General features: G+C 38.9%; 2 protein-coding genes across 2 annotated transcripts in view; one reads left to right on the forward strand and one right to left on the reverse strand.

Annotated features, from left to right (window-relative positions):
- TRIM22 (tripartite motif containing 22) overlaps positions 1-18,262 on the forward strand; it is a 172,700-nt gene that overhangs the window by 97,611 nt on the left and 56,827 nt on the right. The window contains exon 7 of the mRNA XM_063092842.1: positions 11,946-11,972. Within this exon, the coding sequence (XP_062948912.1) occupies positions 11,946-11,972 (27 nt within the window). The remainder of the gene's footprint in view (positions 1-11,945; positions 11,973-18,262) is intronic.
- Positions 5,050-7,077, reverse strand: LOC134374827 (tripartite motif-containing protein 5-like). Its single transcript, XM_063092843.1, has 3 exons — positions 6,646-7,077; positions 5,966-6,061; positions 5,050-5,304 (listed from the first exon to the last, which is right to left on the reverse strand). Exons 1-3 carry the CDS (start codon positions 7,066-7,068, stop codon positions 5,050-5,052), a joined length of 774 nt encoding a protein of 257 aa, XP_062948913.1. The 5' UTR covers positions 7,069-7,077.

Genomic DNA, 18,262 nt, shown 5'->3' on the forward strand with positions numbered 1-18,262 from the left:
GCGACTATGCACAGACTAAAATAAATTTCAATTTCTTCAAAAGCAGAGACATCAACTTAAGGCAAAGAGAAACATAAAAAGCAAAAGAGACAACAATGCCACTGAAAGAACCTAATAATATTTTAATAGTTGATCCCAAAGAAATGGAAATTTATAATAAACTGCCTGACAAAGAATTCCAAATAATTGTTTGAAGGAGGCTCAGTGAACTTTAAGAAAATACACATAAACACTTTAATGAAATCAGTAAAACAATAAGTGACCAAAACAAGAAGTTTTACAGAGAGATTGAAGTTATTCAACAAAAAATTAAACAAACACACATTCTTGAGATGAAAAATATAATGAATGAATTGAAAAACACAATAAAGAGCATCAACAGCATAACAAACCAAGCAGAAGAATCCATTAAGTTAAAAACATTTCATTTCCTAATACGCAACCAGAGAAGAAAAAAAAAAGTGAAAAGAAACAAGAGATGCTTATGAGATTTGTGGAGCACCATCAAAAAAGCAATGTTTTGAATTATAAGAGTTTGAGAAGAGAAAGAGAAAGGCAAAAGTGTAGAAAGTTTATTTAAATAAATAACAGCATAAAACTTTCTAAATTTGGAGAAAGATTAAATACTCAAGTTCAGAAAGGTCAAAGGTTGCAAAGTGAATTTAATCTAAACAAGTCTACACCAAGACATATTATAATCAGAGTGTCAATAATCAAGAATTAAGGAAGGATCTGGAAAGTAGGAAGAGAAAAGAAGCAAATAATATATAAGAAAGTTCCAGGAAAGCTGACAGCATATTTTTCAGCAGAGACAAGTGAGGACAGAGTGAGATGATATATTCAAAATACTGGGGGTAGGTGTGGGGGGAAGTGCCAACCAAATATTTTGTACTCAGCAAAGTGCTCCTTCAGATATAAAGAAGAGTGAAAGACACTCTCAGACAAGCAAATGCTGGGGAAGTACATAAACACTAGACCTGTCTTACAAGAAATGCTCAAAGGAATTCTTCTAGCTCAAATAAAGGTATTCTAATTAGTAATACAAAAACATATGAAAGTATAAAACTCACTGGTAAAATTAAGTACAATTTCAAATGTAGAATACTCTAATTGTTTAAGGATAATGGGCAAATCACTTATTTCTTTAGTATGAAGGTTAAAAGATAAAACTATTAAAATAGTATTAGCTACAATAAATTGTTAAGGAATGGACAACATAAGTATATGTAAATTGTTGAATAAACATTTAAATTTGTGGGGAGGTAGTGTTTAAAAATCTAGAGTTGTTTGGGTGTTTTTTGTTTTTGTTTCTGTTTTTTTTTAATGTGATCAAAATTAAGTTGTTTTCAGATTAAATAGCCTGTTATTAATTTTGTTTTAAGCATCATGGTAGCCACAATACTAAAACCTATAGGAGACACATAGAAGATTTTAAAAAATTAAAATTAAAGCATAATACTAGAAAATATCAAATAATCACAAAGGAAGAGTGCAAGACAGGAAGAAAGGAACAAAGGACCTATAAAAAGCCAGAAAGTAATTAACAAAATGACAGTAGGAAGTCCTTACATATCAATGATTACATTGAATATAAATGGATTAAATTTTCCAATCAAAAGACATAAAGTGACTGATTGCAGGAAAAAACATGTATCGTTTCTAATCGTACTGGTATAAAAGTAGAAATCAATAAGAGGAATAATTTTGGAAAATCAACAAATACATAAAAATTTTTAAAAAACATGACCCCAAGTAACCAATGGGTCAATGAAAATATCAAAATAGAAACTTAAAAATATCTTGAGCAAATTAAAATGAAAGCAAAACATATAAAAATGTAGGAAATGCATCACAAGCCATCTGAAAGGGAAGGTTGTAGCAATAAATGCCTACATCAAAAAAGAAGAAAAGAGCCCAAACAACCTAATAATACACTTCAGGAAACTGGGGGGGGGGGGGGACAAACTAACCCCAAAGTTAGCAGATAGAAAGAAATAATAAAGATTAGAGAAGAAATAATTGAAATTGAAACTAGGAAACAACAGGAAAAATAAATAAAACTGAATTAATTTCTTGAAATGATAAACAGAATCAACAAATCTGTAGCTAAATTAAAATAATAAAACAGAGAAGACTCAAGTTAATAAGATCAGAACTGAGAGAAGAGACCTTATAACCGATATCACAGAAATATGAACAATAAGAAGAGACTACAATGAAAAGTTAAATAGCAACAAATTAGGCTATCTAAAACAAATAGATACATTCCTAGGCTCATAAAGCCTGTCAAAGAAACAGAAAATCGAAACAGATGACTGATGAATAAGGAGATTGGATTAGCAATAAAAAAGTCTTTCATGAAGTAAAAGACCTGGACTTGATGACTTCACTGCTGAATTCTACTAAACATTAAGAGCAGTGCTAACATCAATAATTCTAAAGCTCTTTCAAAAAATTAAACAGGAGGGGATGCTTTTAAACCCATTTTATGAGACAAGCATTACGCGATACCATAGCCAGACAAGGACAATGAAAAAAAGAACACTACAGGTTTATCTCCCTGATAAACATGGATGCAGAAATCATCAGCAAAATCCTGGCAGACCAAATTTAACAGCATGTTAAAAAAATTCAGAATAATGAAGTGGGATATATCTCAGGCACACAAGCATGCTTCAACATATGCAAATCTGGAAATGTGATACATCACATTAACACAACAGGTAAATGCCATTTGATTTCCTTGATAGATGCACAAAAATCATTTGAGAAAATTCGATATTCTTTCATAATACAAACACTCAACAAATTAGGAGTAAATAGAACATACTATAATGCAATAAAGGCCATGTATGTCAAACCCACAGCTAACATCATAGTAATAACATCATAACATAATATCAAAACATATGGCCATAAGTTTAAAATTCTTTCTCAAAAATCGGGAATAAGACAAGGATGCCCACTCTCACCACCTGTATTCAATATAGTACTGGAAGCCCTAAGCAGAGTGAATAAGCAAAAAATAAAAATAAAAGGCATCAAAGTTGAAAAGGAAGAAGTAAAATTGTATCTGTTTGTATACAGTTGATCTCATATATAGAAAACTCTAAAGATTCCACCCCAAAACTCTAATAACTAATAAAAAAATTCATCAATGTTGAAGGATATAAAATTAACATATAACAATCAATAGTATTTCTATACACTACCAACAAACTATTTTTTTAAAAAATCACAAAAACAACACCATTTACAATAGCTACTGTGTGTGTGTGTGTGTGTGTGTGTGTGTGTGTGTGTATTGGATACTGAAAACTACAAAACATTGATGAAAGAAATTAGAAAAACGTATAAAAATGAAAAGATATCCTTTGTTTATGGGTTATAAAATATTGTGAAAATACTGTGAAATATTGTTCAAAAATCCATATCACCAAAAGCGATCTACAAGCTAAATGCGATTCTCATCAAAATTCCAACAACTTTTCTCACAAAATTAGAAAAAAAATTCTAAAATTATTTTAGAACCCCAAAAGACCTCAAATTGTCAAAGCAATCTTTAGCCAAAAAAGCAACAATAAAGCCATCACCCTACCTGACATCAAAATCTATTACAGAGCTATAGTAACCAAAACAGCATGGTAACTGGTATTAAAAACAGACACATAGAACAGTGGAACAGAATAGACAAAAAAAGAATCCATGCATTTACAGTCAGTTGATTTTTCAGCAAAATGTCAAAAACACACACTGAGTGAAGGGGTCTCTTCAATAAATTGTATTAGGACAACTGAATATCCACATGCAGAAGAATAAGTTCCAAGGCATGGAATCAACCTAAGTGTCCATAAAAGGTTGAATGGATAAAGAAAATGTGGTATATATAAATAATGGAATACTATTCAGCCTTATAAAAGGAGGAAATCCTGTCATTTGTAACAACGTGGATGAACCTGGAGGACTTTATGTTAAGTGAAATAGGCACACAGATACGTATACTGCATAACATCACTCAGACACGTGGAAAAAGTTCATCTCACAGAAGCAGAGAGTAAGGAGGAATTTACAGTGGCTGGGGAGACAGGGGGAGTTGGGAAAATATTAGTCAAAGAACACAAAATTTCAGTTAGATAGGAGGAAAAGCTTCAAGCGATCTACTGTATAACATGGTTACCTATAGTAATAACAGTGTATTCTTGATAACTGCAGAGATTAAATTTTCAGTTCCAACACAAAAAAATAATAAGTATGTGAGGTTATATATATGTTAACTAGCTCAATTTAGCCATTTTTAAATGTGTATATTTCAAAATTATGAGTTGTACACTATAAATATATATAATTTTTACTTATCAATTTAAATAAATAAATAAAGATAACAAAAGAAAAAATAGAAATTAAGGGTATTCTAAAGAATTTTTATGAGTAACTTTAGGCCTACATATTTGACAACTTAGTCAAAATATAAAATATTCCTACAGAGATATAAAAACACACCCAAGAAGTATAAAACAATCTAAATAATCCCAATAAAAATTTAAAAATTTAAAAGTTTAATATTTTTCAAAAAGAAAAAAACAGACTAAGACATTGTTGCCAGTGAGTTCCTTTGATTATATAAAGAAGAAATAATAGGAGTCCTTCACAATTTTTTAGAAAATAAAGCGGAGAAAAGATTCAACGTATTTAACACGGAGAAAAAATAAAAAGATCTCTTGTAACCTGAAGTGCATTTGTTTGATATTGACTTAGCTGAGTGATGAAAATGTGCCTGATATGTGCTCAACACTAGATCACAGACCTACCTAAAACATAGCACTGGACACCATGAATCTTCTCTCCAAGCTCAAATGTTTTCACTCAAATGTTTTATTAATTTAGAAATTAATAAAAATGGAGTTTTCTCTGGCTATTAAAACATTGGATCTTTCCTATAACCTCTGCAGTTGATGAAGCAGGGCCCAAAGAACTTAGCATCACAACCAGAAAGGACACAGCAACACAGAAGAGATGGTAATAATTTCCATTTTTTCTGAATCTCAGATGTTAGGGCTTCATTCCAAGTCTTACCTGCAGCATCTCCATTGCTGTCCCCTGCAACCGACGCTCCACATCTGAGATGAGATCTCTCACCACCTGGCTCTGCTGGGCCAGCTCAATTTCAGACTCTGCAAGGATTTTCAAAATACCTCTCTCCTCTTTCTCCAGCTTTTGCAGCTGGTTTTGCTCTTCGCAGTCCAGGATGGCTCTCAGTTTTTCAAACTCTGACTGGACAGTTTCTCTCTCATACTGTATTAGATTCTTCAGGGATGAGAAAGAGAGAAGATACTCAGACTATCAGGCAGAGGCTGGGAGCCAGAAACAAAACAAAACAAAACAAAACTATTTTTTGTGGAGAGTTCTCCTAGGGACAGAAGACAGAAACAGGGGAGCAGTTCTTAGGAAAGCATATGATTCCTATTATTTTCCCTTCATGTCATTCCAAAACAATGACCTTAGACTGGCAATAACAAGGCTTGCACGGATCCAAACCAGGATAACTGGGTGTGGCTGAGCTTTCACTCAGCTGTCCAGGACACACATGCATGTCCACATTACTCCTAACGCCACCCCCTGAAACCTCTGCTCAAGTTGGGACACGCAGGACAGAACCGTGAGTCACTGCCAAATGTCTTTCCCCCAAAGAGTCACAGACTCAAAAAAGACCACAGGAGTGGGGCACAGGATTCAACAGCCATCCTGACCAGAGAGTCCTTCCATGTGAATAGCTCCCTCCAAATAGCTGCATTCATTTGTGATATATTCACTGTCCAGCCTCCACCCCCATCGGGGAAAGGAGGAAGAACAGGAGTATCACTAATCAAATGACTTCATTATTGACTGGCTGAATAGAGAAAGGGGGCTCCCTCCTCAGGTCCTGCCCAGATTTTTGGCTAACTCTCTCAGGAGTGTCTCCACCTGCCTTCCAGGAAGTTCTCTCTTCTTGGATGTCAGCTTCTAACTTCTCAGCTTCCTGCTGCTGTTTCTTCAGCTTCTCCAGAGCTGCCTGGAGCTTTTCCTGTGAGAAAGAAGTCACACCAGGGTCAAGCTGTGAATTTTCTCTGCATCTGGATAGAGGATAAACATGGAACAAATCAGGTTGATCTCAGAAAATAACTGGACTTTCTAGAAACTGTGAAGCAGCAATTTGAATCTATGACTTGGAAGAAAACCTGAGATAGTGAATGTGTTCTTGTTCTTTAAGTTTCAAATATTACAAGTCACCATCCTATCACAAATACACTGATTCTTTTTGTCCTGGAAGAAGAATCTGATTCTGCAGCAAGAAAAGAAATTATATCTCAAACCACCCCAGGTATTCTCCTGCTGAAGGAGGTAATCAGAGCTTTTCTTGGGCACTAAATTGCTACACATATGGAACAATCATTTAGTTCTGTCTAAGTTTGTGTATTCTAGGTTTATTCTTTTGTAATTGGGTAGACTGCACAGAGGTGTCCTTCAGGCCTCGGAAGGTAAGAATGGAATGGAAAGAAATCTCAGGGCTTGGGTTTATGGTCACAGATATTTAAAGGAGAATGCACTATGGAGATTGCCCATCAGATTGCATTTTCTCTCCCATCTTTTCTTTATCCTTTTTCTTACCTGATGCTCCTGGACAACCTCCTCTGTGAGGAATGTGTGGTGACCACGGTGCTCCTGAGACCGCTCACAGAGCCAGCAAATGATCTTACCATCTTCCTTACAGAAGAGCTGGAGTTTCTCTCCATGGCGTACACAGTGATCTACTTTCTGCCCCTCCTCTGGACTCAACTTCACCTCCTTGAGCATCTCAACTATGTTGGCCTGATGCCAACTAGGCCGCAGATTCTCAATCTGGTATCGGATTCGGCACATAGGGCAGCTGCCCTCCCCTTCTTGGACTACTGTGGACATCTTCTGGTTTGCAGTGATGCAGGCTTGGCAGAAGCTGTGGCCACAGTCTAAGCTCACAGGTTCTGTCAGGAGCTCCAGGCAAATGGGGCAGGTCACCTCCTCCTCCAATTTCTCCAGGAACGCCGAAGCCATAGCAACAGCTCCTCTGCTCCTGCCGCTCCTGACGTCTGGGATTCCTCTTGTTCACAGATTCCTGAATTACTGGGCAAGTTGAAAGGGGAAGAGTGAGAATAGTAGGAATAGATAGGATACGGTTTGTGCAGAAACAAAAAATGGGCCAAGACCAAAATATTGAAAGACAAAATAAAAAGGGAGATAGAAAAGTAAAGGAGTTTGGTGACCCGGTGAAAAGGGATTTCCACAATAATTTTAAACACTTTACTCCAGGTTCATGTCACACACTACATTCTATCCTTATCTGTGTGATGGTTATTTTCCTTTACTTTCACTAAATAGAAGGACAGACTGCGGACTTTTCTTCCAAGCTCTTTGTGTGATCCACCATCTATCCTGTCTTTTCTTTTCCACATCAAAAACATACTCATTGTTAAAAGCAGCAAACCTCTTATGTCTCAGAGCTTTTACACTTGCTCTTCCCTCAGCATGGAACACTTCCTGATGTTATTATGACTTTGTCAAATTCTCCTCCCCCATGTCATAACATCACAAATACATGCTATGAATATCTCATCTACAGTGTAACCAATCTCATCACTCACTGTACATCTGCAATGATTTCACTTGTTATCACCACAAAATAAATGATAATGTTTATGTGGACATGGTAAGAGCAAATCCTTTCATCAAATGTGTAAACAGACATAGTGAGTGACTTACAAAACTCATTTATCTTCCACATGTTGAGCTGCAATGACCCTGTATGCCAGTTCCTCCTTCAGGGTCTGTCTGCTGCCCCACAGAGTTAAAGACTAACAGAGACAATTGTGTAGACTCAGTTAATACCTAGAACAAGGGGGGGTTGGAAGTGGAGAAATCCAGATCAGCCAGGAGGTTCTGGAGAGACTTTCCTGGAAATTTGCCACAGAAATTTATAGGGGTCTGAGGATGTATATGCATGTGGACAGAGGGAAGGGAGTTAATACAGATAAACTCATAGGATCATACATGACAGAGACTTGGTTAATATAAACACAGATGAAATGGAAGCTGCCTTGGGAGAGACTCCTCAAAATACCAGACAAGATCATTTGACAAATTATTATTGATGACAGATTTTATATGCTAGCAACTGGACCAAAATCCAAAACACAAAGATCAACAGAAGATGTAAACCACTTTAAACTTGACTTTCACTTCAACAGTCATAGTAAATTAAATCACAGCCATATGTATATACACAAAGAGCAGACTTGATAAACACTAAAGAGACATACATACTGTTCGGAAGCCATATAATGGGAAAACAGAGGGTTATCCAAGAATTCCAACTTGAGAACATAAGGATTTAACTGAATCGTGAAGAACCTGAAGAAAATATGGGCTGAGAAAGAGGACAAATGTAACAGGTAGAACAAACTGCATATGTGAATAACCTGTTAATGAGAGATGCTGCACCTTCTAGTTTTAAATAGCCAGAGTGACTGGTGGGCACAGAGCTGCTACACCTTTACTTACATAAGCCTGCAGAAACCAGAAAATGTGACACTTCCCAAATCTTGTACTATTTAGGGATTCTTTTTTAAGAGCAATGAGAAATTATCAATGTCAATCATCAATTAGAATTAGCAATATTAATTACCAGAGGAGAATAATGGTATAATTAGCTCTGCACTTGGGTGTGAAAGATCTGATCGCTCCTGGGTAGCAGTGGGAAGATCCACTGGGAAGGAGACACAGTTGCTCAAACAAAGGTGGTGACAGCTTGCAGGACAAGGTGATGGAGGAAATGAAGAGCAGATGAGAGTGAGAGATAATTGGGGTAAGAGGGGCGGGGATGGGAATTAGAATGAATGTGTGGGAACAAAGGGTTAACATCAGGCCTGTGCTCTATTTTCCTGTAAAGACAATATTGACTTACTCTTCCCTAGTATTCTTTTTCCCCTTTGGGAAACCTACTGGGTTACAAGAAAATGGAATGTCAGCTTTCTTGTAGTCCTCATTACTTATTTGAAGGAAAACTTGCCTGATATATAAAGCACATTTTGACCAGTTTGAACTTCAGTTGCTAATAACAGATCTCATTTTCCACAAGAAGAGAATGAATCATATAACCAAACGTGTCTTTTAGGCCCCTGAAAGCTGTGCTCAATGACTTTCACAAGATAACCAGACCTTTGGAGTACTAGGCTTCCCTATCCTATGGTAGTTTCACACACATCCAGTTAGTCTGGTTTCTTAAAAAGCTGAGATGATGGGCATAATGTACCAACTGTTCTACTCTGAGGCCCCTCACTGAGAGCTCCCCCGAGGCAGGCATGCCAGCTGTACCTACTGTCCTGCACCCCCTTGCTATGCTATATAAACCTAGATAGTTTATGGCCTGTTAAGATGCATTAGAGGAATGGCAAACCAGATTTGAAACTACTGCTAGTGGTCAGTCTGAATGGGTATTATGACATGGCAGCACTGTGATGCTGACTCTCAGGTCCGGACTCAGTAATGGCCCCGTGGCCTCAGAGGCTCAGGGGTTCTGTCAGGATCTCTCTGCAGATGGGTCTGTGAGGAATTAATTAATTAACAAAAAGGAATATCCTGATATGAGGGTACTTTAAAAAGTTTGTTTAAAAATATAAATAAAAGATAATACAAAACTTTTCATGAACTTTTGGATGACCCTTTGTAATTATTAACATACTAATGGTTTCCAAGGTTTGATGGTAAAAGAAAGATTTCCAGTATGAGACAACTGGTATTTCCCTTTCTTTGATAGAGGAAAAGGACAGTTATAAGAGCTGAATGGAGATAACGTGAGACCGACAAAAACTGTCCACTGCTCCCATCATCTGTGGAAGGAACTTGAAAGAGAACGAGGGTGAAGAATTGATAGAGGTGTAATCTAGCCAGTGGCACAGATACCGAAAACTGGCCACAGGCTATATGGTGTTAGGCGGCAGAGACTACGGCCTAGATCAGCCTCTGCTACTGCATGGTAAGATCAGGGGTTTACATCATATGATAATGTCTAGCCCTGTTCACAACTCAAACTGTGATCCAAACATGGGGTGTGGCCTCCAGTTATCCATTATCTTATTAAGGATTCAACCAGTGTTGTGAGCATCAAGAGCCTACACAGGAGGGAGAAGAGGAACATGGTTCTGCCATGAGGCTGTGGAATTTATGTTCACAGTGGGGATACAAGGAGCTAATGTCAGAGCAGCTGCTGCCATAACAGACACAGAAGGAGACAGAGGAGCCAGATCCCCCATTCATGGGAATGACCACACCAGTACCTAAGTAGTGACCCAAGGGCCTCACAGAATTCAGGAGGTAGAGATGCAAACATGACAGGTAGTTGCCTGACATCTCCCAGGGCTGCTGGCTACCACAGATGATTGTATCCTACACATGGGTCTTCTCCTGACATCTAAGTTAATGAAAATATAAAGCAACACATCCCAGAGGTGACAACTAAAGACAAGCACAGAGACATTAAAAGAAACAACTTGGTTTGGTAAAAATCCATATAATAAGGATATAGACAGAACTTTCTTATTCTGTGACTGGGGTAAATTTGTTTTGCTAAGAATGAGGAAGATTCAAATTATTGATGTTATATGAGAAAGGGTCACTTTTCCTAAGTAGGGTAAAAAAATGATACTGTACTTTTCATTTGCTGAGCAATGTCATGTAATATTATTGTATAGATTTACAAACTTGGGCCGAGCCCGTGGCGCACTCGGGAGAGTGCGGCGCTGAGAGCACAGCGACGCTCCCGCCGCGGGTTCGGATCCTATATAGGAATGGCCGGTGCACTCACTGGCTGAGTGCCAGTCACGAAAAAGACAAAAAAAAAAAAAAAAAAAAGAAGATTTACAAACTCAGGATTTCCTATATTCCCAGTCAACATCCACCACAGAAGACTTCTGTGACCAGATTTGTGGGGTTTTCCCCCTTACACCAAGCAAGCAATCCTTCAGCAGTAGGCACACTTTGGGTGTCCTCTAATTGAATTTTGACACTATGTACATAGTGATATGCTCAGATTTTACAGGTTGAGGGCTCAGTCCTGCCATGCTACTCCCCATTTCTGATGCCAGTCACTAGCTCCAGGTTGTTTTTACCTGTGCCTCTGATCAACCAGTTATTAATTGGGGGTTCTCAGGACCCCGTCATCAGGTTTGATAAATTTTCTGGAATGGCTCACAGAACTCAAGGAAACACTTTACTTACATTTTCCTACTTATCATGAATAATATAACAAAGGATACAGATAAGGAGATGCATAGGGTGAGGCATGTGGGAAGGAGCGTGGAGATTCCAGCGCTCCCTGGCCTGCCACCCTCCAGTCACCTCCATGTGTACAGCTATCTGTAAACTCTCCAAACTCTGTCCTTTTTGATTTTTACAGAGGCTTCATTAAATATGCATGGATAATCAAATGATTGACAGTTAGTTCAACTTAATCTTCTGCCCCCCACATCTCCCTGTAGGTTGGGAAAGTGGGTCTGAAAGTCCCAACACTCTAATCTGTCCTGGGTATTTCCTCTGATCAGCCCCATCCTGAAGCTATCTAGGAACTGCCAATCAGCAGCCACTCTGTAATATACAGATAGTCACATACTACAATAAAGATTTTAAGATTTTAGAGGTTGTATGCCAAGAAACAGGACCCAATACCCAATATATCAAAAACACTTAATGTGCACTCCCTATCAAACTAACAAAATTAAAAAAAAAAAACTGAAGCAGAAAATTAATGAATCATTTTTAAAACACTGTGATATATGGCAATGATAGAGAGATGATTGTAAGTTTAGAAGACTGACTTATGACCAGAAAAGTAACAAGGAGTATGAGGCAGAGGTGAACCCCTCTAAATCAAACTAAAGCAGTAAGATTCAGTTTCACAAGGAAAAGTCAGTGTAAGAAAAGAGTTTTGATTGGCATCTATGATATACCAGAATTAGCCTGATTGAAGCTGTGCCTTTCCTGGGTAGGGGGTGGGGATAAACGAACTTTCTTCAATCACAGGTCTCAGGGTCTGTGTCATGCCACTTCTGGTATGTTTTCACATCTTTAACATCAGTTAAGCAACTCATTTTGTTTATTAAAAGGTAGGAAACGTGCCACATCTGGAAATTCTCCCCATGTACTTCTTCTGTTCTTGATCTCTCAGCTGTGCTATGTTTCTGGGAAGCAGACATGGCTCAAGGGGAAGAAGGAGCAAGGTTAGGGATTTATAAGGAACTACAGTAGCTCCCTGAGTCTGGACTTGGGGCTCCAGTAGGAGGAGTGAATAGAAAAGAGGCTGTAGAGCTGGCCAGCTAACACACTATCAACGATCCTAAACAGACAGGCCAAGTGATGAGAACTGATGTATAGGGTCCTGCAGAAACTCTACTTATTAGACTGTTTATTATTAAGCTATTAGAATTCCAAGATCCCTCTGACTTTGCCTCATTTTGGGGAAAAGTTGCTGTCTGCCTTTGGAAGAGAAGAACTTCTCTCTTCAGCAAAGTGCAATTTTAAACTATAGAATAAATGGAGATGTGGAGACATTAAGCCTGGAAAAATAACAGTCCGTCCAGGAAACAAAGCCTTCCACTTCTTCAAACCCCTCTTCTTTGGAAGCCGCCCCTCCTCCAGGCTGCCCCGGTGGCTCCCCGTCAGCACTCACAGCAGGAAGCCTGCAAGCTGGGTTTTTCCCCTCCTCTTCAGAGCAGCTTTAGGGATGACAAATCAAACTCACCCAAACAAATTCAGTTTTTCTGTCCGAAATCTCCAGACCTCTGGCCTCTGCAAATCCGTCAGTACACCTTCAGACACCAGAGAAGAAGTCTTGATTTTGCAGAGAAGAGTGAAGGCAGGGTTTGAGCTAATTGCCACAAAAAAATTTCCCACAGAAGACCTTCATTTATGCAATAAATGAAAGTTTAATTTTTGAGGGCGGGCAAGAGAGGGGAGGAGAAACTGTAGACCAATGGGATGCCTCCAAGTAGGGACTCTTGGGTCCCACCCTCTTAGTGAGTCACCCTGAAATGAAGCTTTGCCTTTGACAGGAAGACAGATGGTAAAATAATTATGCTTTGATGAACTCTTCAACTTCCCCATGTTTTCTTCTCCAAAGTACATATTTATTTGTTATACTTCCGTCTGTGTAACCAAGAAGGAAAAAAGAGAAAGAAATAATTCACTCAAGGTAACATGAAGGAGGCTTGGAGGGACTGCCGCCCATCAGGGGAGCAGCCCCGATTCAAGATCAGCCTTGCTTTTTATTGACAAGACAAGGAATTTTCACAAGAAAAATCAGTTGATTCAATCATGAAAGAAGGACATAAAAACAGGCAGAGTAAAAGTAGTAACAGCAGTAAATTAACAATGTGACTTTCCAGAATGTAATCTGCAAAAAGCTAGGTCAATTCACCAACAAAAGCTTATCCTTAGTAAACATTTTCTTTTCTACATACTTCCTGCAGGGATTTTTTTAGCATATTTAAACAGCATTCAAGCAGTTTCCTTAACATATCTAAAGAACAATCAGTAGGTTAAACAGTCAGTAGTCATTCAAACCAAAATGAAACCAGCAACCTAAAACAGTCAAAGTACACAATCCCATCCCTAAACAGTGATTAGAATTGATTAGATGGCTTTTGCCAAACTTATCTGTGGACTTTTGCCCCCTACTCAAGATCCTTCTGGCTCATTCATGCATTACCTAAAAATCCTATTCTAAGATCGAAGGAGAATCAGGATTTCTAACCCACTATATTTATTCCCTGAGCAGAGTCACACTTAACTCTCTTCTCTGCTAGTACCGAGCAGAACTGGCCCAGAAGGTAGGGCTGTGGCCCAGGGAACACTCCACAGCCTTCTTTCTAGGGCTTCCCTCACCAGGATTTCTCAGGAAGTCCTCACTGAAACCAAGAACACTAGTAGAGGTCAGGATTCTGTCAGCTTCCCCTGAGTTAAAAGATAAAATTGCATGAGTATAAGGCAATGGTTAAGAACTGTAGTCGGCAGACTGTTATGGCTTAATGCTATCATTTAGTAACACAGTTTCCTACCCTTAACTGCAGCCCCCATCTCTTAAGTTTCATGTCCTCAGGTTGGAAATGTTTCTAGTTTGTTCCTTATTATCTCAGATTTACTAGAGGCTGGTATATGCACAGAGTGATAGTTAAATCGATAAACATTTTTTCTGGTATTAAAATTATGAAAAACCTTTTTACAAATTTAACTAATAATTTTTCAAAGTTTTAGGTTTTCTTTCTAAGGTTTACTCAAATGGATGTTCAATGGATGTTTACCACCACACTCTAATCACATTAATTCTTACTTTGCCTCTTTTCTTAAAGTGAAAAATGTAAAAATGTGTGGATCCAAATGGGGAGATATTTAATTAGATTCCTCTTCTAGTAAGACAGAGAAAACCTGAGATCTAAGGAGAATGTGTTTTTTCCTATAACTGAGATCATGATAAGTTGGAATGTGGCGCATGTCAACATGCTCAACTCTGGAGATAAATTGTGCACAGTGAGAGAAGCATGGCACTTTCAAATTTCCTACTAGCCCGTGTTGTCTGGTATGGTGAGAGGACTTGATATTCTACTTGTTTCTCTCAGCTGAAAATCTAATACTTCATGAAAGATATCAGCACAGGTTGTGGGGTTGGTTCACAAATTCAATTCAGGAGAAGAGTAAAAGAATGGATATGAGATTTGTGTAAGGGCTGGGAAGAGAAGAAAATTTGGACAGAGGAAAGGTCTTTACATAAAAAGTTAATCTGCTTTGTCCATCCTGATTGATAATTGGACTCCACCCTGTGCACTACACACAAACACATTCACTCACTGAGCCCTCCACTCCCCTACAAATGTCATCAAATTTTATAGATTCAGGTATACCTAAGAATACATCTCTCATTCAATTCTCTGCTTTAACCAGTGAATTAGCCAGGGGTCACTAGTAAGGGTCATTAGAGCAGATAAACCAACAAGTTGTTAATATATATACAAAAGGATTTAAGGAATTGCCTCACATGATTATGGAGGCTGGCAAATTAAAAAAGTCTGCCTAAAGTGGGCCCATTTGTGGGCCCATATATGAGCCTGTATTATATCAGGTCCGAAGGCCAACTGATGGCAGAATTCCCTCTGGCTCATTGGAAGTCCATCTTTTGTTCAATTCAGCTTTCAATTAATTGGACAAGGCCTACCCACATTCTGGAGGATAATGTGATTTACTCAAAGTCCACCAATTTAAATGTTAAGTTCATTCAAAAACACCCTTACAGAAACATCCCAAATAATATTTGACTACACAACTGGGCATTGTGTCCCAGCCAAGTTGACACATAAAATTAACCATCTTGGAAGAGAGGGTGAAGATGGTGGACTAGAGGTGCCCATCACACACTCCTCTTACAGAAAAAACTGGAACAACTAATAGACTGGTAAATATTGACAGGAACATCAGTGGGAGAGTTTGGGTGTGCCCAGGAGTCTGGTGAGATCACTGTGGAGCATGAAAACCCAGGATGATAACATAGAGAAGAGAGAGAGGTGTATGGCCTCAGCTGCCATGTCTCCAACACCAGGATCAGGGCAGGAAGAATTTTTCCTTACAGCAAAAAGGTAGGCAGAGGACACACACCAACCCCTAACCTCACCACAAAGGTATGCAGATCCTTTAGCAGGTCAAGCCCAGAGCGAAGTATGGGGAACACCCTAGCAAACACATGGCATCGCTCTAGAGCACTAGCAAAAACATTGTATTCCCTACCTCCCACCCTTGGGGCCCAAGAAGATGCAGGATGGTGCCATCTTGAAACCAGAGATGCTATGCAAGCACATCCTGCCCTGTGGCCAGTAATTATGGGCTTCCTCAGCCTTAAGCTTCTGCTTTGTACCCAGTGCACTCACAGGAGAGGCTATAATGCTCTGATCCCATGGTTTGAAGCCTGTACTCACAGTGGCTATGACTCTACTTCTGCAATATTGGGACCCAACCCTAGTCCTATTGAACTGATGCATGTGACTGGCCAGAGAGCAGAGAGGTAGATCTTCCCCACACAGGTGACCCTTCATTCCTTTCCCTATCCCAGCCCCACCAGCTTACTGAGTTGTGTGCACATGATCCCCCTAGCCAAAAAAAAAAAAAAAAACAGCTTCACCCTCAGTGGAGTTAGGTTCTCCACCATAATTAATATGTCGTTGGTCCTGTGAAAATAAAGTGAATCTGCCTCTTCCAGAGAAGTGGCCAAGTGATTCTGTCTTGAACAGTCCCCCCTAGCGGCCTTGCCAGCAGTCCCAGAAGTGGCTGCACTCACCCATTTACTGTAGGACAGCAAAGCTGCCCTGCCCACTGCTCAGAAGCAGCTGGACAGGTTACTTCACTGCCGTCTTGCCTAATGGCTCCACCCACCACCTAGAAACACCACCATTGGCAGTCCAGCTCCTGAACCACAGAGGAATGCACAACCTCACAGCTGTCATTGTCATCACCACCTGACCACAGAGCACTGCTGCCATAGCTGCCTTTCTCCCAACACGGCAGTCTGTCCTACTCTCCACAAGTGCCCCTCCAGGAGCCAACAGCTCCACCTCACCCAGATCCAGATGTTACTGTATTTTATGAGGCTAGAGGAAAGAAGGAGAAGTAGGGACCCAGGAGAAGCCTCAGCCTCCCAGAAAGAGGAAAGAGAAACCCCTCCCAGGGTGGACCATTCACCTGAGGAGTTCAGTACATACCAGCATACTTATCAGTGCCAGAAGATACTAGCTGGGTGCCAGCAAGTCTTCCCAAGGTCACCCACCTCAGCCAAAGAGTAACAGGATGCCAAGGTGCTTCTCTCAAGAACTCAAGATCTTGTTCACATCCTTGATGACCCAACATAGTGTCACTCACTTCAGCAAGAAACTACTGAATGCCTCAGTGCTTAGGTCAAGGAGCCTCTCACAGACTATTCCACAGTTTAATATGGTCAAAGTAATCACACAAAGACTACACTACTTTGTCTACCCAAAACACAAAATAAAGACCGTACCCAATGGTCAATATAAAACACATCTACGTGAGAAAGTTTACATCTTCAAAAGCCACTCCAGAGTAATAGAAGAAGCAATTGTTCCACCAGATGACTGGACATCAATGTAAGAATATTAGAAGTACAAAAAAGCAAGTAAAGAAAATATGAAATATGAAATACCACAAAAGAAATACAATAATTCTCAAGTAGCAGAACCAAATAGAAGGAAACCTTTGATATGATTGAAAAGAAATTTTGAGCAAAAGCCTTAAGGGAACTCAAGGAGTTTCAAGAAAACTCAGTTCAATGACACAATGAAATGAGAAATACTATCCAGGATATGAAGGAGGAAATTTACAAAGAGAAACCTTAAACAAACAAACAAACAAAGGATCAGAACTACTGGAACTGAAGGAATCATTCAACAAAATAAATAATACAACCAAGAGCTTAAGCAGCAGGCTAGAGCAAGCAGAAAAAAGAATTTCTGATCTTGAAGACAGTCTTTGAAATAACCCAGGTAGACAAATAAAATAATAATAATAAAAAAAGTAAGGAGAGAATAAACAATTTCAGAAAATGAATAAAACCTACAAGCTATCAGACAAACTTAAGTGCACAAACATCCAAATCATGGGAATTTCAGAAATGGAGAAAGGCCATTGAAAACTTACTTGACAAAATAATGGTAGAAAACTTCCCAAGTATTGGGAGAGATATGGATTTCCTTATCTAGGAGGCTCAAAGACTCCCAACAAATTCAATACAAAAAGGTACTCTCCAAGACACATTGTAGTCAAACTGTCAAAAATCACAGATGAAGAGAGAATTACAAACACAGCAAAAGTGTCGTCACTTTTAGGGAGTCTCCATCAGACTAAAATTTCTCAGCATAAACCTTACATGCCAGTAGAGAATGGGATAATACACTCAAAACACAAAAAGAAAAAAATAATGCCATGCAAGAATACTATACCCTGCAACGCTATCCCTCAGAAATGAAGGAGAAATAGTATATTTCCAGAAAAAAAAATATTGTTAGAGTTCACCAACACATGACCAGCCCTACAAGAACATTTTATCTAACAAATACGGAATATACATTCTTCTCATCAGCACTTGGAACAGTCTCCAAGACAGACCCATGTTAGGTCACAAACCAAGTCTCAACAATTGAAA

The sequence above is a fragment of the Cynocephalus volans genome, chromosome 4, assembly GCF_027409185.1.
Source record: "Cynocephalus volans isolate mCynVol1 chromosome 4, mCynVol1.pri, whole genome shotgun sequence".
In the NCBI taxonomy this organism is placed as follows: domain Eukaryota; kingdom Metazoa; phylum Chordata; class Mammalia; order Dermoptera; family Cynocephalidae; genus Cynocephalus; species Cynocephalus volans.